The 26,479-nt window shown below is 45.1% G+C and overlaps 2 protein-coding genes across 2 annotated transcripts in view; both read left to right on the top strand.

The window, feature by feature from the left end:
- The window catches only part of plxnb1b (plexin b1b), a gene marked incomplete at its 5' end in the record, with an annotated part of 31,108 nt that extends 12,750 nt beyond the window's left edge, over positions 1–18,358 (top strand). The window contains 29 exons of the mRNA XM_083668234.1: positions 254–362; positions 1,920–2,954; positions 3,470–3,604; positions 3,755–3,877; positions 4,013–4,106; positions 4,581–4,747; positions 5,747–5,898; positions 6,031–6,136; positions 6,443–6,579; positions 6,884–7,060; positions 7,823–8,045; positions 8,292–8,534; positions 9,340–9,519; positions 9,989–10,137; positions 10,293–10,393; positions 11,127–11,344; positions 11,644–11,822; positions 12,036–12,102; positions 12,666–12,812; positions 13,198–13,363; positions 13,753–13,856; positions 14,331–14,415; positions 14,854–15,020; positions 15,567–15,727; positions 15,973–16,120; positions 16,325–16,389; positions 16,606–16,681; positions 16,816–16,890; positions 17,188–18,358. Of these exons, the coding sequence (XP_083524360.1) occupies positions 254–362; positions 1,920–2,954; positions 3,470–3,604; positions 3,755–3,877; positions 4,013–4,106; positions 4,581–4,747; positions 5,747–5,898; positions 6,031–6,136; positions 6,443–6,579; positions 6,884–7,060; positions 7,823–8,045; positions 8,292–8,534; positions 9,340–9,519; positions 9,989–10,137; positions 10,293–10,393; positions 11,127–11,344; positions 11,644–11,822; positions 12,036–12,102; positions 12,666–12,812; positions 13,198–13,363; positions 13,753–13,856; positions 14,331–14,415; positions 14,854–15,020; positions 15,567–15,727; positions 15,973–16,120; positions 16,325–16,389; positions 16,606–16,681; positions 16,816–16,890; positions 17,188–17,292 (4,894 nt within the window). The 3' untranslated portion in view covers positions 17,293–18,358. The remainder of the gene's footprint in view (positions 1–253; positions 363–1,919; positions 2,955–3,469; positions 3,605–3,754; positions 3,878–4,012; positions 4,107–4,580; positions 4,748–5,746; positions 5,899–6,030; positions 6,137–6,442; positions 6,580–6,883; positions 7,061–7,822; positions 8,046–8,291; positions 8,535–9,339; positions 9,520–9,988; positions 10,138–10,292; positions 10,394–11,126; positions 11,345–11,643; positions 11,823–12,035; positions 12,103–12,665; positions 12,813–13,197; positions 13,364–13,752; positions 13,857–14,330; positions 14,416–14,853; positions 15,021–15,566; positions 15,728–15,972; positions 16,121–16,324; positions 16,390–16,605; positions 16,682–16,815; positions 16,891–17,187) is intronic.
- A 2,408-nt stretch (positions 18,359–20,766) lies between these two features.
- Positions 20,767–26,183, top strand: LOC310802926 (putative peptidyl-tRNA hydrolase 2). Its single transcript, XM_083667546.1, has 7 exons — positions 20,767–21,002; positions 21,779–21,892; positions 22,053–22,124; positions 22,226–22,300; positions 22,752–22,849; positions 23,337–23,451; positions 24,372–26,183. The coding sequence occupies exons 2-7, from the start codon at positions 21,785–21,787 to the stop codon at positions 24,456–24,458; spliced, it is 555 nt and encodes a 184-aa protein (XP_083523672.1). The 5' UTR covers positions 20,767–21,002; positions 21,779–21,784; the 3' UTR covers positions 24,459–26,183.
- The last annotated feature ends 296 nt before the right edge of the window (positions 26,184–26,479 follow it).

The raw sequence follows: 26,479 nt of genomic DNA, 5'->3' as shown, positions 1-26,479 counted from the left end.
CTCTCTCCTTCCCATCTCTCTCTCTCTCTCTCTCTCTTCCCACATCTCGCCATCATTAAAAATTCAAATGCCTTTTCCCATCATTGGTTCATAATCGCCGACTCACTGTCTCTTTCTCTGCACTCTCTTCTCCCAAACCCGCTGCCCCCTCTCTCCATTTCTTTTTTTGTGTTCAATATGGTACATTTGGTCATAACTGTATGGTAAGCCTAACCAGTATAGCACAATGACTCCTGCATTCTTCCTCTTGTAGGTGTCGTGGGTGTGTGTTAAGTCGTTGGGGATGTAACTGGTGTGTCCACCAGCACACATGTACGCACAAGCCCACCTGTGAGGAGGGGGTCATCATCTACAATGAGCACGTAAGTCCACAACACGGCACTCAGCTAGAGTATGATCACAACACTGCTGGTGTGTTGAGACAAGTCCACAGCAGGAAGAAGAGGAAGGATTGCTCACCGCAGTAGGATGGTTTTTGTGAAATTAATCTCTGGGGGGGGCAGATAGGTTGCAACCTCATTCATATACAGTGCCCTGCATAAGTAATGGGGCAATGAAGCATGTTTTCTTCTTTTGGCTCTATACTCCAAAGGTTTGAATTTGAAATCAATTATTATGAGGTTGAAGTAGGGATTCTAATTTTTTTTAACGGTATTTGTGTACATATTAGTTTCACCATTTACAAATGACACTTTTTACACATAGTACCCCTATTTCAGGGCAGCATAAATAATGAGACAGATTCATATCATGTCCAAATTAAGCTCTTGTGTAGTATTTGGTGGACAATCATTTGCATGCAATAACTGCCTGAAGTCTGTGACCCATTGACCCCACCAGACGCTGAGTATCTTCTCTGGTGATGCTCTGCCAGGCCTGGACTGCAGCCATCTTCAGTTGTTGTTTGTTTTGAGGTCTTTTAAATGCCTGAAATCTAATCATCAGGAAATTAAATGCTTGTTCAATTGGAACCTAACCCTATCCTTTCCACTTTTTGGCCTTGAAAAACTCCCTAGTTGCTATGGCAGTATGTGTTGGGTCATTATCTTACTGTATGATGATCATCCAATGAATTTGGAGCCATTTGCTTGCACTTGAGCAGACAAGATGTTTCTGTGCACTTCAGAAAACATTATGCTGCTGCTGTCAGCAGTTATATCATCAAATAAGACAAGTTAGCCAGTTCTTGTGGCAGCTATACATGCCTACAACATAACACCCCCTCCACCATGTTTCAAAGATGAGGTGGTATGCTGTACATATTGGGCAGATCCTTTTTTCTCCAAACTTTCCACCAGGAACTCTGGTACATGATACTATTCATTTTATCTGTCCACAAGACCTTTTTCCAGACCTCTGCAGGCTTTTTGGGTACTTTTAGCATACTGTAACCTGACCATCCTTTTTGAGGATAACTAGTGGTTTGCACCTTGCAGTGAGGCCTCTGTAATTTGGCTGGTGAATTCTGCGGATGGTAGTCTCTGACACATTCACGCCTACCTACTGGAGAGTTGGACTGTTCATAACAAGTGTTGGAATTTCTGAATGGTGAAACCAATATATACACAAATACCATCAAATAAAAGCTGAGAACCTCTACATTAACCCCATAGTACTTTCAAATCCTGTCCCATTACTTATGCAGGGCACTATATGTCTTCACTGCACATCATGTTTCAAAACGAGCTGACATCAGATACTATATGATTATTTCCATTTTGCCTATATGTGGCCACCCAGGTGCATGAGATGTGTCATCATTGATGGTAACACGATACTGACGACATCAGGATACGTGTTTTCACATCACATTTTGAGTTTCACATCATAACGTATGATTTAGTTGATTTTCTTTGGGTAGTTTCTGTTTCTGTCTCACCCTCTCCCCCATGTCTTCCACTCTGCCCCTCCTCCCCCAGTTTAAACTCCCCACCTCGGCTCCTCCCACAACCAAAGCCGTAACCGTAACAACGAAGGCCCCTACCACAACCACACTCCCTTCCACAACAACTACAGCTCCCACAACAACTACAGCTCCCACAACTACAGCTCCCACAACAACAACTACGGCCACTACTACTACCACTACAGCCGAAGCCCCTACAACTGTAGCTACCACCCAGGAACCTACGACAACCCCCCTGCCTACAACAGTCCCCACTACCAGTACTCTAGAACCTACTACACTACCCACTACCACTATGCCCACTGAAGCGCCTACCACCCTGCCTCCTACGACACTAGCCAAGGCCACCACTCCAATGGCTGAGACGACCACAGCTGAGCAGGAGGAAGAGCAGACCACTGCAGAAGAGGCCGTCGCTGTGGTCGAAACCGAAAGTGAAACCGAAAGTGAAACCGAAGGCCCCATGGTTACCCCTGGCAACGTGGAGGTCGCCGCAGAGACCGACTTGGTGCTGGTCACGACGGCAGCAGATGACAGGCAGCCGCCAGAGGAGCTGTACCCCCTGACCCCCCTAGCAGCGCCCCCCGAGACGTTCCCATTGGATGTGGTCACGGCGGCGCCCCCCAGCAGCCCCCAGGAGTTGGACGAGGCTCTGACTCTGGCGGAGCCACCCACCGAGGCCCCCCATCCCACCCTGGGCTCCTACCCCCTCCCGACCCCCTTCCCCTTGGGGGAACCGGCCGACTCAGAGCCCACCTTCTACCTGGACCAGACCCAGCCCCCCGCACCACCCTCGCAGGACTCCCTCCCCTCTACCGAGGCGGAGAGTCAGGACGCCGACCTGGAAGTGCTCCCCTGGCCCAAGGAGGAAGTGAAAGAGAAGGAGGAGACTGAGGTCACCACGGCAGAGAACGACACTACTACTTTTTCGGCCGCCACTGTGCTGTCAGGTGACGGGGAGTTTGATGCCCCTCCAGCCTTCCCCCGCCTCCTGGATGCCGACTCGGAGCTGGACTACCAATACGACTCGGCCCACAGCCTGCTGCCGGTGAGTTCCTGACCAATCAGAAGCCTCCGCTGTGCCGCGGCACTTCCAGGTTTGACTGGACGCGGCTCTAGAATCCTACCGCTGACACCAAGTGTCTGTATCCCCAAATCTCCTCTTATTCCCTGCTGTTCCTTACCGTGTTTTTGCTTGTGTTGTTTAACGTCGCTTCTTCTTTTGGAGATTGGCCCGAAAAAATGACTGCTTTGGCGCAAGCCGAAGCTGTTGTTTTTTTGTTGATGTTGTCATATGTTTTATTGTTTGAGAGGTCATATTATTAACAGTGCAATGTTACATCAGCAAACTCACTATAACTTCTAACAGTCAGGTATCTAGCCAGACTATTGCTGCAGCGTGTGTGTGTGTGTGTGTGTGTGTGTGTGTGTGTGTGTGTGTGTGTGTGATGGTGCATGTGTATAAGAGGAGGAGGAGTGAGCGTATCCCTGTGTGTGAGCGTATCCGTACGCACGTGACAGTACATGTAACACTGCTCTGTGTGCGTGGGGGTGTGTGTGTAGGGGGACGAGGGCTCCTATGTGAGCTGGGGCTCCTCTGCTTGTCCCTGTGTGGAGAAGGTCCAGGGTTCACCACTGTTACCTGTCAGAGTGGAGAGGAAGGTAACACTACTGGCCCGGAATCTCCATCTATACCAGGTAAGACACACACACATATACACACACACCAGGCACCCTGTACAATGGGATAAAATACTGTACATTGTACATTTCAGGAGCTATGTGAAATGTTTAATTTGTCCTGTTAGAATATCAACCTGTTGATGTGTGTGTGTATGTTGCCTACAGGACAGAGACCTGGACTACGAGTGTGTGTTGGTGATTGAGGGCCGTACAGTTGTGGTGGATGCCTATGTGGAAATGGATGAGATGAACCCATCCCTCTTTGACATCACCTGCCAACTGCACCAGGTTAGACACTTTGAACACACAGGCATTGGCAGTGAATGTGTGTATGCAGTCATGTGGACTTTGGAGTTTCTGGGGAATCTCAATGACCCTGTAGACGTTTCTTGGGAAACTCACTAACTCTATCCCTAACGACAGTACGCCTACTCTGCTCCCATGGAGGAATACAACGCCATGGTGTACGTGAAGAGAAGGGACACCTTCCATGTGGACAGCTCTCCCGACCTGTATGGTGAGTCCTAGAGCTAGAGCAGAGAGATCTGCGCATAGATAAAGAACAAGCAGCTGTGTTATTGCTCTGAGCCATAACAATGTCCTCAAATGAGTCAAGTGTTTTTAGTGTCCAGTATATGGCGGCTGTCCTCCGATCTCATTCTCACACCTGTCCCCAAGGACGCTAACATCATGAGTTGGTTTATGTGATGTATTCATTCCCCTGTGTCCTCTGTTTTATACACACACACTGTACACGGCAACGCACACATTCATATTTTCAACACTATTCTAACCCTTCTCTCTCTCTCTCTCTGTCCTGCTCTGACTCTTAACTCTCCGTCTCTCTCTCCTCTCCACAGTGACTGTATAACTCTCCATCTCTCTCTCCCTCTCTCTCTCTCTCTCTCTCCATAGTGACTGTATAACTCTCCATCTCTCTCTCCCTCCATAGTGACTCTGAATAACTCTCCATCTCTCTCTCCCTCCATAGTGACTCTGTATAACTGCTCGGTGGGGCGGTCAGACTGTAGCCGCTGTCACACGGCCCATCAGAAGTACGGTTGTGTGTGGTGCGGCGGAGCCCAGTCCCGCTGTCTCTATGGAAACTCCTGTAGCGAGCCCATCGAACAAACCTGCCCTGCCCCAGTCATCCACTCTGTGAGTAGAGTGCCCCCTTTGCCCCCTTCTCTCAAGGAGTTTGACTTATTAGTTTGAATTAAGCCACCAGTTTTTTTCCCCTGACCTTGTGACCTGATCTAGCTGAACTCTTTCCAAGTAAACGTCAATTAACAAAGTACATTTTTGATTGATTGATTTGTATTTGTTTAAGTGCCATTGCCCAAGCCTGTATGGGCTTATAGGACACTGATGTTTTTCATATGTATCTTATGTAATTTGAAAACAAAACAAACACAAAGAAGAAGAAAATACATTTCGGGTACAGCTCAACACAGCTGCATCACATACACGTAGGATATATACTGTATATATTCTCACATACAGTTTTCTGTTTCTGTTTTCTCCTGTCCCAGGCTTTTTGGGTAAACTGTGCAACATCAAATACAGAAAAACAATACTTTTTTTTTTTTTAATTAAATTTAATTTAATCTAATTTAAATTGTTCATCTGGCCAGAACACTTGGGGATGACTACTATAAATGAATGACTAGGACACTTGAATATGTATAGTGTAATTATGGGACTAGAAAGTAACTATGGAACTAACCTAGAGCAATATATTCATTTACATTTATGGCATTTAGCAGGCGCCTTTATCCAAAGCGACTTACAACAAATACATTTGTTTAAGTAAGTGAATCATATATCCATCAGTCATCATAAGATAAAGTAATCAATGCTCAGATCAGGGGCCATAGGCAGTCACAATGCTAGAAGAAGGATTTTTTTTTAAATATTATTAACAGGAGAGAAACTTGTAGTGGGGGTGAAGAGGTCTTTAACGTTAATCATGAAGTGTGTCCTACAGATACAAAGGAGTGTGGAACGCATAGAGTAGAGAAGACTTGTACTTAATGAATCCCTGTGATGTGGGGAAATTCACTTTCAGCAGCAGATTGCATAGACACCAGCACACCACCTTTTAGGACACATACACCTATGAAATAACATGATGTTTTCTCCCTCCTCTTGTGGTAGATTGAGCCCCTGACTGGCCTGGTGGAGGGGGGGACGGTGGTGACCATCTCAGGGTCTAACCTGGGGCAGAAGGCTGAGGACATCCTCTACTCCGTCACTGTGGCTGGGGTCTCCTGCTCCGTCATACCCAACCTCTATGAGGTCTCCTCCAGGTGAGATGTGTCTGTGTCTGTGTCTGTGTCTGTGTCTGTGTCTGTGTGTATGTATTGAAGGGTTGTGACTAATTGCTACGTTTCATAATCACTTAATATTGTTGTGTGTGTGTGTGTGTGTGTTCCCTGTAGAATCGTGTGTAAGACAAAAGCCAGTGGGGGAGAGAAGACAGGCCATGTGTCTGTTGAAGTGAGTGGAGGAGAGATTGGCCTCTCCAGCCAGAGGTTCAGCTACCAGGTAACCAGAAGCCGTGCTCAGAGTGTGTGTATGAGTGGTAACAAACAGCTGTATTCAGTGTTGAAGGACAAACTGTGAGTGTGTATGAACATAATGTACCTCAAATCCAATCAAACTTTATTTATATAACAATACAATGCCCCTTACAAGAAAATGAAATAAAACATTGGAATGTGTAGAGGTAAACATGTATGGATGTCATTTCTACATGTTTAGCAACATGATAATAATCATTAGATAGACTAAATGCAGTTAAATAGCCATTGCTCCACTAACTCCCCCCCTCCTCTACTCTGGACCCCCCAGGACCCGTTTGTGATGGAGGTGTCCCCTCAGAGGGGGCCCAAGGCGGGTGGCACGACTCTGATCATCACAGGGAGGAACCTGCTCACCGGACGCTCCATTGACCTCAGTATTACTGTAGGGGGGGTGCCCTGTGTCATGTAAGTGGACTGCACACACACACACACACACACCCACACACACACACACACACATACATCCCCTTACAATCGCCATGCACTGCTTCTTGAGTAGGCCAACTATTTGTATTTAGTTGCAGGACATGAAACCTAAAACATTGTAAAAGCCCAAAATAAGACAATTTATTCAAACTGCTTTCTCACTTCGACCTTCGACTCATCGACCTATGCCCTCTACTTATCTCCCCTCCCTCCTCTCCTCCTTCTCTCTCTGTCTCTCTCCTCCTTCTCTCTCTGTCTCTCTCCTCCTGTCTTCCTCCCCCAGTTCGTCGAAGGTCCAGGAGGGCAGTGTGGTGTGTGTCACCGGCAGTAGCAACAGGACCGGCGACCACCGCGTGACGCTTCGCTATGGCAACAGCCAGCGTCACCTACACGACACGGCCTACCGATACACCCCGGACCCCAACATCACCCACGCTGCCCCCTCCAAGAGCTTCCTCAGGTGTGTGGGTGTGTTTGTGTTTGTGTGGGTGTGGGTGTGTGTGCGTTTGTCTAAAACAGTCTAAAAGTGTGTGTTATGTTCCTCGCCTTGTTTGATTAGTGATCCATATAATACACACTGTACACTCACTGAACACTTTATTAGGAACACTATACTAATACTGGGTAGGGCCTCCCTTTGCACTCAAAACAGCCTCAATTCTTTGTGGCATTGATTCCACAAGATGTTGGAAACATTCCTTTGAGATTCTGGTCCTTGATGACCTGATTGCATCACGCAATTCCTGCAGATTTTTCAGGTGCACTTTCAAGCTGTGAATCTCCCGTTCTACCACATCCCAAAGGTGTTCTATTGGATTCAGATCCGGTGACTGGGAAGGCCACTGAAAAACACTGAACTCATTGTCATGTTCACGAAACCAGTTTGAGACAACTTCTGCTTTGTGACATGGTGCATTATCATGCTGGAAGTAGCCATTAGAAAATGAGTAAATTGTGGCCATGAAGCGATGCACATGGTCAGCAACAATACTCAAATAAGCTGTGGCATTCAAGCGATGATTGATTGGTATTAACGGGCCCAAAGTGTGCCAAGAAAACATTCCCCACACCATTACACCACCTCCACCATGAGAAGGTCTACAGGTGTTCCTAATAAAGTGTTCAGTGACTGTATGTGTATGTTCACAACACAGTGAGCACACGTGTCATAAAACCTCATCTGCTCATTTGTCCTCACAACCTGTGTGTGTGTGTGTTGCAGTGGTGGGCGTCTGATCTACGTGTCGGGCCATAACCTGGATGTGGTCCAGGAGCCCAGGATGCTGGTCACTGTCTCCCCCTATGAGTCCATCCCTCAGAAGAAGAGAAGGAGGAGAAGGAGGAATGGAGAAAGAGAGGAGAAGAAGGATGGAATGACTGTGAGGCAACGCAGGATGGTGCAAGACCCGGACTGTCCTGGGGACCCCCTCTGCGCCATCAAAAAGGTGTGTGTGTGTGTGTGTGTGTGTGTGTGTGTGTGTGTGTGTGTGTGTGTGTGTGAGAGTGACAGGCCAGTACGTGAGTATGTGTCTTGACATCCTCACACAATATTAGCAGCTAGAGAGGCCAACGCAAAGGGTACATTCATGTACACTTCAATGAATAGGTAGGAATTCCCCAATGAAGTAATGATGATTCACCCTCACTGAAATCCCCCCTCTGTGCTCCCCCCCTAACACCCCCACCCCCAGTACATGCAGCGCTGCGAGGTCAACTCCTCCTCTCTGATCCTGTGCCGGACCCCCACGGTGGACTCGTCGGTGTGGGGGTCCCAGGTGGGCGTGGAGTTCCTCCTAGACAACCTGAGGTTTGCCTTCGGTTCCGTCAGCCCCCAGGGCTTCACCTACGAGCCCAACCCCATCCTGCACCCCCTTAACCAGCAGGAGCCCCTCAAACCCTACCGCTATAACCCCGGCAGTTTCATCCAGCTGGAGGTGAGTGATGGGAGTCTCTGGTTTTAGTTATTTATTTATTTATTTTAGGTTATTTTTTGGCAGTCCCACTCTCATATTTTTCCTTTTTATTGCATAGAGATAGTGATGAAAGACAGGAAAGTAAGGAGGAGAGGGTATGTCAGCAGGGCACGGGTCAGATTCAAACCCATGCCGACATGGGCATATGTGTGCACTGTAGGCCGTGGTGCTTGACCACTTGACCGTCCCAGGCCACTTCAGTTCTTGTTATTTGAACGTTCTTGAACCAGGAACGTGTTTGCAGGTTTCTGTTGCTCATGTCTACTTACCCTCCCAACACACAGTTGTTTATAAAAGTGGCTCGGGATGTGGACATGGGCTCTTCACCAGTGTAGTTGCTCAGGATCCCCATGAGCTGTTGCTACTGAAGCAGCTTCTCTTCTTCCACACGTAACAAAAAAACAGGATACATTACAGAATAGTTATATATAAGAGTAACACACAGTTATATATACCAGTTGTAGACAAGAGTAACACAAAGACAATACTATTTTAAATGAAAATAAGTCAGATACCGTTAAGACACCAAGAGATGAGAGACACTTACATCATATTTACAGATCATTGCTGCTCCATAGAATATATATATATATATAGTGATTAATCTATTAATCTCTCTATTAATCTCCCTCATCTCTTCCTCTCCCTCCCTCTACTTGTCTCTCTTTCTCTCCCTCCGTCCCTCCCTCTCCCTCTCCCTCCTTACCTTCTCCTTACCGCTGTGTCCCTCTCTTCCTCTCACTCTTACCTCAACCTCTCTCTGTAGGGAGAGAACTTGGACCTGGCCATCTCTAAAGAGGAGGTTGTGGTCCTGGTCGGGGAAGGTGTGTGTGCAGTCAAGACCCTGACCAGGAACCACCTCTACTGTGAGCCCCCGCCCCAGCAGCCGACCCCAGGACCCCCTGGCAAGAAACGAGAGGGTGCCGACAGTCTGCCTGATTTTACAGTGAGTCCACCACTGACAAATACACCTATTCCTATGCATATACGGTCCCCAAGATTGCCCCAAAAAAGTAGTCAGACAGTGTGGTCAATCAAGTGCAATGTAGGACTAATTCAAGCCCGAAAACACATCATTAGAGCACTTCAATAAAAACACACTTCAATTAAAACACTCTTTATTCAAGGTTTCATTCCAGATAAAATCACATTCTGTAGCTAAAGGCTGACTAAAGCTTGTCCGCTTCTTGACGTAATTATTAGAAGAAGAAAGGAACTCTGTTTGCGGTGTCAAGCACATTCAGGCACGCACAAGCACATACAAACATTCCAAAATACATAGTTGAAAAGCCTGTTGCATTTACATCAACCCACTACAGTAAAGTGCATTTAGGGCTTCATAAATGGTTTATCTGTGTACTAAACGGTGCTGATCTCTTGTGTTTTAATTGCTTTGTCTGTTGTGTGTGTTTCAGGTCCAGATGGGGAACCTGAACTTCTCTCTGGGCAGGGTGCATTATGACACCCTCAGCCTGTCCACCTTCCCTCTGGAGGCCCAGATAGGAGTAGGGGTGGGGGCCTCCATTGTAGCGCTCATTGTCCTCATCATAGTGCTCATCTACAGGTGTGTGCGCGTGTGCGCCAGTCTGCATGCGTGCTACTCTGCGCCTGTGTGTGTCTTTGTGTGTGTGTGTGAGAGAGTGTGTGTGTATGATTATTCAGTTGAATTGAATAATTTTTAACCCCCTCTCTCCCTCCCTCTCCCTCTCTCTCTCTCAGGAGGAAGAGTAAGCAGGCTATGAGGGACTATAAGAAGGTTCAGATCCAGCTGGAGAACCTGGAGACCAGCGTGAGAGACCGCTGCAAGAAAGAGTTCACAGGTATACAGGGGGAAGGGAAGGGGCTTGGGGCTGAAATGTGAGAGAATGAGAGAACTTGACGCAAAGGGAGAGAAAGAAGGACGGAAAGAGAAAATAGAAAATGAGAGGCTTGAGAAACCCCAGCAAGTTTATTGATCTTTCTCGACGCCGACGGATCTATTTTGTTATCATGACTGTCTTTATGAAATTAGCTCATTATATGAACTTCCCTCCAAAAAATATTCTACTCAGCTTCCGTTGAGAACAAGTTTAATTTTAGTCCCTCTCCTCATCCAATGTCAACATTCAACATTTTTAAGTTCTCCACACAATTCTCAGCATCCAATTTCAACATCAACATTCCAACATTCAGTCATCGAGTAGAGTGGAATAGAATAGAACACTTGAATACACAGTGAATCCATTTTTGATGGCTACACATCGACAACATTACAAAAATGATGTATCAAATGACATTGTAAAAGAATATGTCCTAACCTGTTCCTAAAAGAGGTCGGTAGATGCGAAATGGGATCCTTGGGATGACCAACTCTAAATGCCAACCTTAACCCTTACCTAACCTTAACGATAACCCTTACCTAACCCTAACCTTACATGTTTTAAATCTCAACTTCAATGGGGTGACGTCAGTGAGTCAGGCCATCCAAAGCATCTCACTTGGCATTTCCCAAAATAGGTCACGCCATGCAAACATTTAACCTTTGACCCTTGTTTCTCTGACCCCGCCCCCCAGACCTGATGACAGAGATGATGGACATGTCCAGTGACCTGGTGGGCTCTGGCATCCCCTTCCTGGACTACCGCAGATACGCTGAGCGCATCTTCTTCCCTGGCCACCGGGAGTCGCCACTGAGGCGCGACCTGGACGTGCAGGAGTGTCGCAGGCAGACGGTGGAGCAGGGGCTGAATCAGCTGTCCAACCTGCTCAACAGCAAACTCTTCCTCACCAAGGTAAGGGGGCACACGATCATCATCATCATCATACATCATTACTATCAGCATTCTCATCACCCACAGCTACACACACACACACACACACACCAAACACACACATATTCCTGAATTCAACCCTTCCACCTACCAGCTTCCACCTGGTTTCACATCTACATGCAGTTTGACGTCGTGGTTATCTGATTTAACATTTACCGTCAAACGTTTCAAGGCTGCTTTGAAGTCTTTCCCCTCTCCTTCTCCTCTTCCTCACTCTGTCGTTCCCCTCCCTCCCTCCCTCTCTCTCTCTCTTCCTGTAGTTCATCCACACTCTGGAGAGCCAGCGTACGTTCTCCCCCAGGGACAGGGCCTATGTGGCGTCCCTCCTCACCGTGGCCCTCCACGGTAAACTGGAGTACTTTACTGACATCCTCAAGACCCTCCTCAATGATCTGGTGGAGCAGTACGTGGCCAAGAATCCCAAGCTCATGCTCAGGAGGTAAGATTGTCTGTGGGTTCACAGCTGAACACATCCGATTCTGATCCCGTGTGTGGTGTGGTGTGTGGTGTGTGGTGTGTGGTGTGGTGTGGTGTGTGTGGTCTGTTTCATAGGTTATCATTTGTTTTCTGAATGGATGGTCATCATACTGAACAACGTAGTTTTGGAGCGTAAGGCGTAGAAATTCATGTCGTCTTCTTTTACCCACTGTAGAACGGAGACTGTGGTGGAGAAGCTGCTGACCAATTGGATGTCCATCTGTCTCTACGCTTTCCTCAGGGTGAGTTGGGACACAATGGTACTACAATATACAGTATGACAACTGTACTATAACAACTTGCTCCTCTTGTCATCTCTAACATTGCCTAATCTCCAATACTTGCCTACTATACCAGTTATTTTTTAAGTTAATTCATTATTAGTAATGGTTAGCACTTGTTTATACTCATTAGTGCGTGTTAGCATGTTGCTAATTGTTCATGTAGGCCTACTGGACAATTTACATTTATGGCATTTAGCAGACGCTTTTATCCAAAGCGACTTACAACAATACATTTGTTTAAGTAAGTGAATCATCTATCCAATAGTCATCATAAGACAAAGTAATCAATGCTCACACCAGGGGCCATAGGCAGTCGTAATGCCAGTAGGCTAATTTAAAAAAAAAAAAACATATTATATTAGCAGGAGAGAACTTGTACAGGGGGGGTAGCGGGGATGAAGAGGTCTCTAGGGTTGGGGTTAGGGTTAGTATAGGGGGGGTAGTGAGGGTGAAGCGGTCTTTAGGAGGGACTGTTAAGATGTAAATGTCATCTCTCTCCCTCCCTCTCTGTCCTCCTCCAGGACTCTGCAGGTGAGGCCCTCTACATGCTGTTCAGGGCCATCAAGCACCAGGTGGATAAGGGCCCAGTGGACGCTGTGACGGGGAAGGCTAAGTACACCCTCAACGACAACCGCCTGCTGCGAGAGGACGTGGAATATAAAACCCTGGTGAGCACACACACACACACACACACACACACACACGAGCGAGCGAACGCACGCACACACGCACAACCACAGAGACACAAGCACACACACATGCACACACGCACAACCACACACACACACACACACATGCAACCACACACACACACATACTTGTACACATTAAAAGCATAACTTATGTGAGACCCACAAAATGTATCTCCCACAAAATGTTGTTATTTCTGCTCACCTATTTATTTATCAAACCTTTTTTTTTACCAGAATCATAAAAAGTATTCATGAACAGATAGCATAGATGAATGACTAGTCTGCCAAAACACCACTGCTAAACCTTCGCCGGGTTGTGTTAACATACTCTCCCTCCCCTCCCTCCCTCCCTCCCTCCCAGAATCTGAATGTGCTGATGCAGGGTGGGGGGGTGAATGAGACCCAGCCTCTGCCCTCCAAGGTGTTGGACATTGACACCATCACCCAGGTGAAGGAGAAACTCCTGGACCAGGTCTACAAGGGAACCTCCTTCTCCCAACGACCACACACAGACTCCCTGGACCTGGGTGAGGAATACACACACACACACACACACACATGCATATACACACACTGGCCAGGTGCACAAATTAATCTTCTCCTGTAGACCACACACAATGGTTGGATTGGGTTTAGGAATACTCACATTAACATACATTAGACTTGGCTTGCCACATTACACTTGGAAATGTCCCTCAGACCACACACAGGCTCTTGTTGGCTCACTGTTGAAAGTTTTACACACACACACACACACACACACACACACACACACACACACACACACAGAGGTATTGTATTCTGTTGTTTGACTGTGTGTGTGTGTGTGTTTGTGTGTTTGTGTGTGTGTGTGTGTGTGTGTGTGTGTGTGTGTGTGTGTGTGTGTGTGTGTGTCATGTCTGGACTGATGTTTCAGAGTGGAGGTCTGGTGTGGCAGGTCACCTGATCCTGTCTGATGAGGACCTGACGTCCGTTGTCCAGGGCAACTGGAAACGCCTCAACACACTCCAACACTACAAGGTCTGAACTCACACATTACATGCCTTCATAACAGGTTATTTAAAGGTTTATCACACACACACACACTAAAGATGCAATCTGGAATTCAGACAACAACAGAGTGGTTTACCACTTTTTTGGTAAACAGCTGAGGGATGGAGCTGGAGAAATGTGACCACTCAATTATAGTTTTAACCAAGTTTCGACACTATACAGTGTTTGTTTACAATTGAGTTAAACAAGCGTATATTTTGGGATCTGATAAGGTAAGACAGTTGAACTCAGCTCATGAGGTTCTCAGCTCATGAAGTTATATTATTCAAGAGTCAGTGGCTGTGTATCATTAATTTAAAGGTCCAAAAATGGATGTAGCAATCCCAGATTGCCCCTTAAAATGTTTATCAAGGATTTAGTCAACACAATGTCCGTTCATGCAGTTCGAGCCTTTATAAAGCATGAATTAAGCATTTATAACACACTGTTCTTATTTGTCAGGTTCCAGACGGAGCGACGGTGGCTTTGGTGCCACGCCACAGTAAACACATCCATCACGACAACCATGACTACACAGCAGGAGAGAGTGAGTTACCCTTTCAAACAACCTTATTATTCCTGTGAGGAAATAATCTCCAGTTCCTCGTCAGAATCGCCCCCATCTGATGACAACTTCACAATGACTGCCTATCCCCACCACCACCACTATACAATAGCCACATCCTCACAACCTGCTGTGGTTCGGGGCAAAATGGAGGACAGTCTCTCAAATGCTATATGTTCCTGGTCAAGTTTCAAGTTTTGAAAAGTCATGGTTGTAGGTATAAGGATACAGGGGAGTGTACGACAGTCCAATGACATTCTCACACTGAAGCTCTCCTCTTCGAAAAAACACAATAGGACATATGGGTAGCACAATAAGGCCATGATACAGTTAAATTGCAATAGAAATCACAACACATGGTCATGACATGGTCCTAACCTCTCCCCCCCCCATCTCCCCCTATCCTCCCCCCCTGCGTAGAGACGCCCATGCTGGAGGACCTAGACGAGGGCGGGGTGAGGCTGTGGCACCTGGTCAAGGCCAACGAGGAACCTGAGCTCCCTAAACACCGGCGGGGAAGCCTGAGGGAGAGAGAGAGGGCCAAGGCCATACCAGAGATCTACCTCACACGCCTGCTCTCTATGAAGGTAGATATAAATACACACACACACACACACACACACACACACACACACACACACACACAGACGCACATGGGGCCAGAGTCATACAAGAGTCATCAACCCACATAACTCTTTCACATGTTTTTTGTTTCACAGTTTTTTGTCATTTCTTTGGGCCGGGGGGGGGGGCTTGAGGGGGCCACTAACCCCAGAATTATGATCGCTTGAATATGATTTGGTGCTCAAATCGGAAATAAACTCCTGCTGTTCAGGAAGTTGGAACAGCACAACCTCAAAATGGATATAGGCTAGGAGTGGTACAATAAACGTAATGAAGCCTAAAAAGGCCTACCACTAACAATATATCCCTACGATGGCTTTACAAACTGTTTATTTCTAATCTGTGAACAGGCATTGGCATGTGGTGGTGACAGAAAAATAAGCCTAAAAAAAAAATATGCTACTGAAGTATCATACTGTAATTCATCTCTTCCCCTCTTCTCTCCCTCTCTCTGCCTCTTTCTTTGCGCCCCTCCCTCCCTCCCTCCCTCTCTCTCTCTGTCTCCACAGGGTACTCTGCAGAAGTTTGTAGACGACCTGTTCACAGTGATCCTGAGCACCAGTCGTCCCGTGCCGCTCGCCGTCAAGTACTTCTTTGACCTCCTGGACGATCAGGCCGTTCACCACGGTATCTCTGACCCCGAGACCATCCACATCTGGAAGACCAACAGGTACACACACACACACACACACACACACACATTAAACCCACAGACATACAGACAGACAGACACACACACCAATACACACAGACACACACACAGACAGACAGACACACAGACACATCTGGAACACCAACCAGAGACATATGCACTCACTCACCAACATACGATTTGCCATCTCATCTACCACCTTCTAGGCCTTTCCTGAATAATGAATTATACAACCGATATATCCATCTATGTTCTGTCTCCAGTTTGCCTCTGAGGTTCTGGATCAACGTCGTGAAGAACCCCCAGTTCATCTTTGACGTGCAGGCCTCGGACCACGTGGACGCAGTCCTCTCAGTCATCTCCCAGACCTTCATGGACTCCTGCACCATCGCAGAGCACAAGCTGGGCAGGGTGAGGAAGAGGGAGAGGACCAGTGGATGGGAGGAGAGAGCGAGGGGCGGGGGGCATGCCTAAAGGGAATTGATTGACTTGGTTGTGGCGGGTTGATTGCATTTTTCTTTTTAACTGGTTCTATCTTTTCTCTCTTTATTTGACTCTTTCCCTCTCCCTTACTCTCTCGTTCCTTCCCTTCTGTCTCTCTGTTTTTCACACCAGGACTCCCCCATCAACAAACTGCTGTATGCCCGAGACATTCCCCGTTACAAGCAGATGGTGGAGAGGTGAGTTTTAACTGTGTTTGTCCCTAAGTACAACTGGGACACTGCATGCTTTTGAGCCATTGTTACGAACCAATGGTTTTGCTCTAACGTGTGTGCGTGTGTGCGTGTGTGCGTGTGCGTGTGCGTGTGCGTGTGCGTGTGCGTGTGCGTGTGCGTGTGCGTGTGTGTGTGTGTGTGTGTGTGTGTGTGTGTGTGTGTGTGTGTGTGTGTTTTCAGATACTATGCTGACATCCGACAGACTATCTCTGCCAGTGACCAGGAGATGAACTCGGCTTTAGCCGAACTGTCCAGGGTACGGAAATATCCCATTTTCTCAAATGGAATAAAAACTCACAAAATGACACTCTCTATAAAGGAATTCAAAGCATGTGTATAAAACCAGCTGAGTTAGAAGTAACACACAATTAAATGTTTCTTTCTTTTCAGAATTACTCAGGAGAGTTGAATTACCTCGTTGCCCTGCATGAGTTGTACAAGTACATCAACAAATACTACGACCAGGTATGTTTTCATTCACTCTTATGTCTGGCTAGACGGTATACAAATAATGAAAAGACTAGTCAACTCCAAAAGAAAGTCTAGTTCTGAAGAATGTGTCTTATAAATGGGGTTGGGAGAAATCTGATACTAAAACTGTTCCAAGCCGTGCCCTCATCTTCAGAATCAGAGTCAGAATTCTTTGACAACCGCACAGCTGAGAAAGGGGAGCCGGACGGTTAACACGGAGACACTAATAGCCCTCTCTCTCTCTCTCTCTCTCTCTCTCTCTCTCTCTCCCTCTCTCTCCCTCTCTCTCAGATCATCACAGCCTTAGAGGAAGACAGCACGGCCCAGAAGATGCAGCTGGGCTACAGGCTCCAGCAGGTCGCTGCCGCCGTTGAGAACAAGGTCACCGACTTGTGACAGCGGAACCACAGACTCACACCAAGGCAGAGGGCAAGGGGACCAAATTAAGAGACGCGCACAGTCTGGGGTTTTAACCACCGGGGCTGCAGCTGGGGTAAACCGCAAGAGGGGATTGAGGACGGACGTGTGTGGAGGACGGACTGAATGAATGAATGAATGAATGAATGATACAACCGTTCCTTCTTTTGTGAGGAGGACAGGTTGCCAGAGGGTAGGGGTGGACAGAATGCCCCTCTTTTGCCACAATTTGGACCAGGGGTGACTTGGGTAGACACACACAAACACAAATACCATCACGGTTGCCTCAGAAGGCCCTGGTAGTGGGAGGTCTGGTGTATATGGGCACAGAAACGCCCTCTTTCTCTCTAAGGAGCCATGAAAGGCCATAAAGATAGTGACAGGACGGGACACCCACCCTCTTCTCTTCTGCTGTGGACTAGACTGAAGACACACACACACACACACACACACACATTGCCACATACATGGACGAGGAAGCTCTGCTCTTCACTCCTGCTCAGCCACCCCCCCAAGTGCGGCCATTTTGTGTCTTCTGCCCCTCATTTAGGACTTTGTGAAAAGGGGCTTTGTGAAATTTAGTGCTGTGTAAATGGAACTTGTGCTGGAGTCTAAACTCTTTGTAGTCCCAAGTCTAAGGTTATAAAGGTATACATTAATAACAGTTCACATATCTATGGTTATATGGGAGAGTAGCAAGCCTGGTATTTTCAACCAATAGAAAAGTTCTAGATAAAGAGAGAGAGAGAGAGAGAATGAGAGCGAACGGTCTCACTGATCAGTCTTTCTGTGGGACGTAAAGTAGTTTCACACTAAACAATAATGGGGTGGGATGAATTTCATAAAGGTACTTCTATTGCTTTGTGTGTTTGTTGTTGCTTTAAGTTCATTATGTCTTTCTTTCTTTCTCTCTATCTTAAACTGTGTGTCTGTGTGTATGAGTGATTGAGTGTGTGTGTGTGTGTGTGTGTGTGTGTGTGTGTGTGTGTGTGTGTGTGTGTGTGTGTGTGTGTGTGTGTGTGTGTGTGTGTGTGTGTGTGTGTGTGTGTACAATCCCCTATACTGCCTTGGTTTACAAGTCTGGCCCACACACTGATACCATTGTATTGTTTTACGCAATTGAGGATATATATGTTGGGGCATTACATGTATATACAGTATTCTCTCTTGCCCATAGAATTTAGGTTTGATTGTTTTATGATCTTTTTTCTTTTTTTTTACATTTTGCAAATGAATGAACCAGACAAGGCACCCATTTTCCACAGCTGAAATATCTGTTTTATCAGTGAACATCAGGTAAACTGATCCTAGATCTGTGCCGAAGAGTAACTTCTACCCAGAGCTGTTAGCTTCCTCTCTGGAGGTGATACCGTATGATAACACAGCTTTCATAGAGGCTTGAGTTTCTACCTCCCCTTCAACTAACTCATTATCTTTCTCATATACAGTATGCTAACATTTTCATGTATTTAGCTATTTTACATTTTGATGACATCATACCCCCCCAACACTCTAGCCAGAACAGTTGGCCAGCACATATCCGTCCAAATCATAAGCATACAGTACATAACCACAGGCAAGTGGCAGTTGGGGAGCTGTCAACCACGTAGACACACACACACACATTTCAGGTAGTGCCCAAGTCCATTACAAAGTGTTTTGTTCTACTTTATGTCACAAAGATGGGAGGGTGTTATGGTAGTTGAAATAGACTGGCTAGATTGCAGGACGTTGAAATAAAACAATGGTACACTTACCAAGATGCAGTCTTTCTGAAGGTACTGAAAACAGTGTGAATGATGGTTTATTCTGACCTTTTTTTGCTTTTATGCTGTTTGTTGATATTTCTAAAGGGTAACAGTCACTGGAGGGACACTAGAACTGAGATGGAACCAAAATCTCAACAGAAGACTCATTTTAGAATTTGATGTAGTGAAGTATGTGTTCCACAGTATTTTATGGTGAAGATTTCCTCCACTTTTCCGTGTCGTACATTTTTTTTTAACATTCCTTTTATGTTTTCAACAAAGAAAAGTATATTGAATCATGTCTCACTTTGTTTTGTTGTGGTACTTAAAGTACAATTTTGGCGACTCACTCTTCTTGTTAATATCTGTAATGTAGTCTATTGAACACTAGATGGCGACAACTCCTTTGATTTTATTTTCTCCTATAACGCTGCTGTATTTACTGTCCATGAGGTTGTACAGAAAACCCTTGGATCCTCTAGTCACATTGTGCAACGTTTGATTAAACATTAGAATCATGTATAAAGCACATTGCTGTTTTTATAATTTACCTGAAGGAGTTTTGTCGTACGATTTCAGAGGCTGTACTCATCATTTTCCGGTGTCCAATAAATGTTCATCTGGAGCTAGACATACATTCTATCCCACGCCTCTAGTAGTTTGTGTGTATTTACATAAATACTTTGATGAAGCTATGTACCAAGAAACTTATCACACAAATTTGTGGTGTTGTATGTTGACAACACCTTACTGATTTTAGTCTCATGGACGAAGAAGTTTGAGACCACCTGGTATGTCTTTATATGGGGGTGCACTGTGGGCTTTCTAGTGAATAGTGACCAAAAACAGCCTGACAATGAGTATGCCTTCCTATCGCTACACTGTAAATCAATCTCTGTGTCAGTACCGTCTTCTTATGTGATCAATAATCATTCTTACGAGAGAGAAACTGTAAACTGATGTGTAATTGTGTGGATTCTCTAGTTTGACGCTGGTGTATGTGTACCCCGTTTTCCATAGATGACACAGCATAGGTGAGTCATATAATAGCCTATAGGTTAACATCATACTGACCACACACCCACCCCCACCCCCCCCCCCCCCACACACACACACACACACACACCTAACGTCTCATTTGAATGGATGGTTTGCACTGTCATGCTTTCAATGCAGACAAGTATGTATGAAGCTTAATGAGGATGGAGATTATTATTTTGAGGGAAAAACTGTAACTATTGTTAGGCTGTATAAATTCAGCTGTGTAGAGCAGGCTCTGCAAGGAGCAATTTTTAAGGATGTTTCTTATTTTGTCTGTTAATATCATTGTACATAATGATTTAATAATGTAACTTGTAGCGACTTAACCTGTTTAATAAGAGAAAGAGCAAATTCTTACAGATGGTGAGGTAATAAAGTATTCATAAAATGATATTTTGTTGTCTTTATTTTTGTGAAGTATTTCTATTCATATTTCTAAACTAGGTATTCGGTAGGCCATTCATTTCTCTCATGTCACATATGATCGCATAATGTAACATCTGTTTAAGCATGTGAATAATAGCATAGTTTCTCTGATAAAAGCTACATTTTGTGAAACACCTGGAGGGAACAGGGGGGGGACAAATTATCTTGTTCCCTTTGCTACATACAACACACTTATTGCCAGGACCGGATTTAGCGGACTCCGCAAGTGACGGCATCCGGTAGACTAGCAGAAAAAAAGAGAGCTGTGCCCAAAATGGTGTAAAGAGCTGAAACCACAACACGCCCATCTATTGAATGAACAATTCATCCAGCTACATGAAAAACCTGTCTTCCTCGCAGTAAAAGACGAAGAGGGAATACTGGTTTAAAAGCAAGCATTACAATCCCAGTAATTAACGGGGATTGCAGCTAACAAGCTAGCTAGCCTCAGTAGCTACGCAGCAGCACACACAGGTAGGAGTGGCTGGCGCAATTCCTAATTGAACTTTTCAGAGAACAGCTGCAAGAAATGTATGTCATGAATATGCCAGGTACATATGTTGTCAAATCCAGGTGTGATCGAGCGATTAGCGAGCGAAATGGGGTCAAATATAATTTATCTCGGCGACGTTGTTCCCAATATTAGTGCAAGGTATGACCTAGCTAACGTTAGCTAGCTGTATGCTATTTGGGTGTAATTTAACGTTAGCTGTGCCATCTAGCTAGCAATCCGCAACCGTGAACGAGCAAGCAAACTGGTGTAGTCAATGCGGATTCCACAATGTCTATCTGATCAGTCGTGCAACGTTACAAGAATGTAGCTAGCTAACTCATAACGTTTAAACGTTAGCTAATCATTAGCATGCTCTCTGCTGGCCCTGATGCCATCAGTGATGGCTTGCCTCTAGTCTACGAGACGACTGAATAGGCTAGATTACTCCCCACAAGTTTTCCTCATTAACCCAGGTTGCTGACGCCCAGTGCATTCCCACGTAGCTCATTTCATCTAACTGAATATGTATTCCTAATCTTAAGGTTTCATGACTGGATGACACATAGCTAGCTTCTATTTTTTTCCATTTCCAGATGAGATGATGACAAATGATGATCCTCAAAGCTGGCCTTATGTCAGGACGAGGCTTTATGCCAAACTTGTCGTAATGCACAGCTGTTGTACTGTGTAATGTAGTGTATGTTTTTGTGTTGATTATGGAACCATTCCATTCAATCCCATCTCATTCCTTTCCCAGCTAACTATGGAGCCCTCCGAGCAGACAGGCCCAGACTCCGGCTCCCAGGAGGTCAATCCTGTGTACCTGCAGCAGCTGCGAGAGCTGGACATCCCAGAGGAGGCTGCCAAACAGGTTGACGCTTTTGCCCCGTTTGCAGTTTCTGGGACATGATGAGCTTCATTACTCGCAGTTGCTCTCAGTTCATGATTCCTCAATCTTCATAACTGGAGATTGATAATTGATACTCAGTCTTGAACAATTCTATTTGTTTTGTTTGTTTGCACCTCAATAGGCCCTCTTGCACACCCGGAATGTGTCTGCAGAGGAGGCTGCCATGTACTACTTCAACAAGCTGGAGAATGAGGTGCCATAAGCGAGCCTTAGTCCGTATAGGTAACACATTGTACATTACCTCTCCTATACTGTGAGCGAGCCCGCTCTAAATCTTGTCCGTTCTGCTCTCAGGAGGAGGGAGATGACGATCTGATGTTCAAGATGGTGTTTGTCATCAACATGGACCTTGCCATGGGTGTTGGAAAGGTCAGTGGAAGGACCAGGCAGGACGTAGTGTGTTGAGATGCGTCTGTGTCGAGAAATACGTCTGTGCTGTTTGTCCGATCCAGATGACGTCAGGGGCAAAGATTGCATCGGTTTTTCTCGAAGGGGAATGAACAAACACACATCTTCTCCAAACACACATTTTACCCTAATACCACATGAAACTGTCGTTATTTACCCAATATTGATGTCCTGTTCCGTCTCTTCACTTGCAACCTTTGTGAGCGAACTGCAAGCTGTCTATCCAGTCTGTCATGGTGTTGTTTTTTGAAAGGGACCATTTACTCAAACACATTTTTTACCTTTTTTTTTTTACATGAATGCAATACAATGTTCTTCACATAAAAAAAAATAAAAAAAGAACTAAAAACAGGCATAATGTAAGGCACATATTGTAAAATATAAAAGTCTTATAGACATCTGTGTTGTGTAGGTAGCTGCACAGGTGGGTCATGCAGCTGTGGGTCTCTACCAGGCCTTGCAGGAGAAGAACAGCTGGAGGGAGATGGCCTGGAAATGGGACCATGGCGGGTAAGGGCTGGGCTGGTCGATCGAGCCGTACTTTAGCTTGTTTTGGTTAGATTATGACAATTTATGATTATGACATGACGATACCACCATGCTTGCCTTTTCCTACGCAGTGTGTCACCCTCTTTCACAATTTGTGGTCTTGTAACATTCTTGTTACAGCAAGGTATATCTACAGCACAGCCTTCATATTCTAAATGTTTGTATAGATGTGTTTATTCAACAACGTATATCTGCCTAAATACATAGTATGTCGATGAACATTTGTGGTCCTCTGTGGCTGGACCTTGGCGTTGGTAGAGCATGGCGCTAACGACACTTAGGTTGTGGGTTCGGTTCCCGCTGGGACCATATATACTGAAAAATGTATGCACTCACTGCAATGTAAGTCGCTTTGGATGAAAGCGTTGGCTAAATGGCATATTATTATTATTATTATTATAATATTATTATTTGTCTGTTTTATTGTTGTTTCCTTTCTGCCATGCAGAGCTAAGAAGGTGGTGGTGCAGGGGACCAACATGGCCCATCTCCTAGAGCTGCAGGCCTTGGCCATGAGCCTCAGCCTGCCAACCTACCTGGTACAGGACGCTGGGCGCACCCAGGTGAGACGCCTTCCGCCATTATGGCATTATCACCACTGCACCGCCATTACGGCTCCGTATTAACAAAGCAGCACTTGCTTACGTCCCCACCGCCATTCCGGTGCCACATCAACATTGCTCAGAAACCATTGTTTTGAAATGAACAATTTGTCTGGAAGATGTTTGCGAAGTAAGCGGCGCTGGATGAAACACTGCCAGTGGTTGCAAAATGATAGCAGGAAACATCAGGCGAAAGAGAGGGTTCATGGAGTGCGTGCGTTGATAACGGTACACAGTACACGGTACACAAGCTAGCAAGCCCTTGTGCATGTTAAAATGTAATGATACGGACCACATATACTTGTGTGAAAATAAAGAATGCAACAACTGATTCAAAATGTTAATAATCTCTGAGGAGCACGATGTGATAACTAAATACAACCTTCACAAGCCCCAACATAAACATACGCGCTGTAAATGGGTCAACAAACGCATGTCACTGGTTGCACACGTCGTTGTCAACGTCAACCTGCATTTGACCGACAGCCGAAATGAATAGTTACTGGTGTTAGTTAATGAATAGTTACTGGTCTTAGTTAATGAATAGTTACTGGTCTTAGTTAATGAATAGTTACTGGTGTTAGTTAATGAATAGTTACTGGTGTTAGTTAATGAATAGTTACTGGTCTTAGTTAATGAATAGTTACTGGTGTTAGTTAATGAATAGTTACTGGTCTTAGTTAATGAATAGTTACTGGTGTTAGTTAATGAATAGTTACTGGTGTTCGTTAATGAATAGTTACTGGTGCATGTGGAATTGTTACGAACCGCTTATGAAAGCAATTTTCACAAACTGATCATTTAGGGCAATGACAAACTGAAATGATGATGCAGAGCTATCGTAGTTAGACATGTGGCCTAAATCCTATGACCTCCGGCAGGTGGAGGCCGGCTCGCGCACCGTCTTGGCCATCATAGGGGAGGAAGAGATGGTGAACAACGTCACTGGGAGTCTGAAGCTGCTCTGAGGGACTAAACTGGCTGTGGAGGTGCAGGAGCTGTGCAATGCCACTGGGGCAACCAGCAGAGGGCAGCATCCCCTAACAGCAGGAGGGTCTCGGCATGCAAGCGCGCAACAACAACAACAACATAAAACAAAAAATAAGAAAAAAAAAGAGAAAAACCAAGACATGACCCAACTACAAGACAAACACACTCAGCTATTTTTTTTTTTTTCTTCTTCTGTTCCCTGTCCGAGCCACTGACTGGAGATGTATGGAGAGCTGCTCAAGCTGAGAGGAAGGGACTTGTTCCTCAGACGGGCCATGTTGAGGACAGTTAGAACAACTTTTAAAGTCTGCGTTTATTGTTTTGATTGAGGAGTGTTTAGCTAGTTAAAGGGGAGAGGCCATTAGTATCTATGACAGTCATATCAAATGTTGATGAAGGTGAAAACCCATGACATCCATAGTCCCGTTTCCCAATTTAAGATATGATTTAGTATGAAACTAAAAAACAAGGATAGAACCTAGTGTTTTGGTGAATGTTATTAAATACTGTTGTTATCGTAATACAAAGAGCAAAATGTATAATTGTAATGAAATCCTTTTAGATGTAGGATCTCCCTGTGAAAGTTACTGCTTGTCAGTAAAGAGTGCTCTAATGATGATTATCTTTACTATTTCTTCGATGTGTAAAATAATGTGTATATGTATACACCTGTATGTATGCAACATTCTCTCCCAAAGACCCCTATCCTATAGAAACAATAACTACATATTATCGTCAAATTGCCGTCCTTTGCATTTACTTACGTCTGTTTAGACCGTATATAACCTGTGGTGTGCCATCCTCAACGCTCTGCACAGTCACTGTTGGACTTTGTTACATGATGTTGGTGTTTTGTTTTTCTTTCTGCAGAAAAAGAAAGGTCAACTCGAGGCTTTCTCTAAGTTAGAATTCCTGGACATTGCGGGGGGGGGGGGGTTGGCCGAAAAAGTAACACTGACTTGTATTTCGTAATAGCACTTGATAGAGTGAAGAACTCAGTGTATGGGTTAAAATTGCCTCGGGGTCTATATCTGCACAGTGCCCAAGCACATGTACTCTTACTGTTTATTGCAGATAAGGATAATGGTTTACAAAAGTGTGAGATGTTTGTCATTTTTTTTAAACTAATGAGAGGGAGACTGCTTTCTGCAATGTAGTCAAGGAGTGCACTATCAATAGCAAACAAAGGGTTAGCTGATCAATCAGTATATTGATTCAAGATTGAATGGGGAGTATGACATTTCTGAACTGTGTAAAGAATTATTGAGTCTTGAACTTAACTGGTCTTACACATTGAACAAGCATCTGATATGTAAGATGTCTTGTCTGTTTTTGTTGATGACTCTCCTAGTTTATTAGTAAAGATAAAAAGGAATTGTGTTTTGTGGGCAGGAGGTGCCACTTTTGACGATACATGGCTCTTAAGTCTTACCATGGACAGATCTTATTTTTAGACATTATTTAAATGTTAATGACATGCATGTAACAGTCATCTGAAATGTTTTTCTTTGCATTAAGAGACCATGAAAACCCCATGGCTGCATCCATTTTAATAACATGTGTTAGCACTTTGACCTCCCTATGTTACACAACCGTTTCCTGTTTTAGAAACCAAGGAGACAATTAAAAATGCCTCCAACTGATGAACTGAGATTGTGATTTGTTTTCCGTAACAATAAAATGACTCTACACTGTTTACTGTTAGTAACATACTCAAAAGACAATTGTCATGTGGTGTTAAAATTACATTGGGGTGTTTGTTTATGATCTTGAAATCTGTAATGTTTTAACTCCCCTGCCACGTTTCAACTCAAAGGAGGGTAATAATCACTGAAGTTCTGGTGACTACTTGCTTGGTGAGATGCCCATGTGACATGACTATTGGTATGTAACTTGTTCACTGGGGTTACAATAGAGGTATTGTGGAGGCCAGCCTCGGTCTGGCAAGTTTTGCTGGGAAACTTGGAAAGAGTCCTTTAGAAGAAATACTTGATTACGT

The sequence above is a fragment of the Argentina silus genome (assembly GCF_951799395.1).
Source record: "Argentina silus genome assembly, chromosome: 4".
Classification (NCBI taxonomy): domain Eukaryota; kingdom Metazoa; phylum Chordata; class Actinopteri; order Argentiniformes; family Argentinidae; genus Argentina; species Argentina silus.
This window is presented reverse-complemented; position numbering and strand designations above follow the sequence as displayed.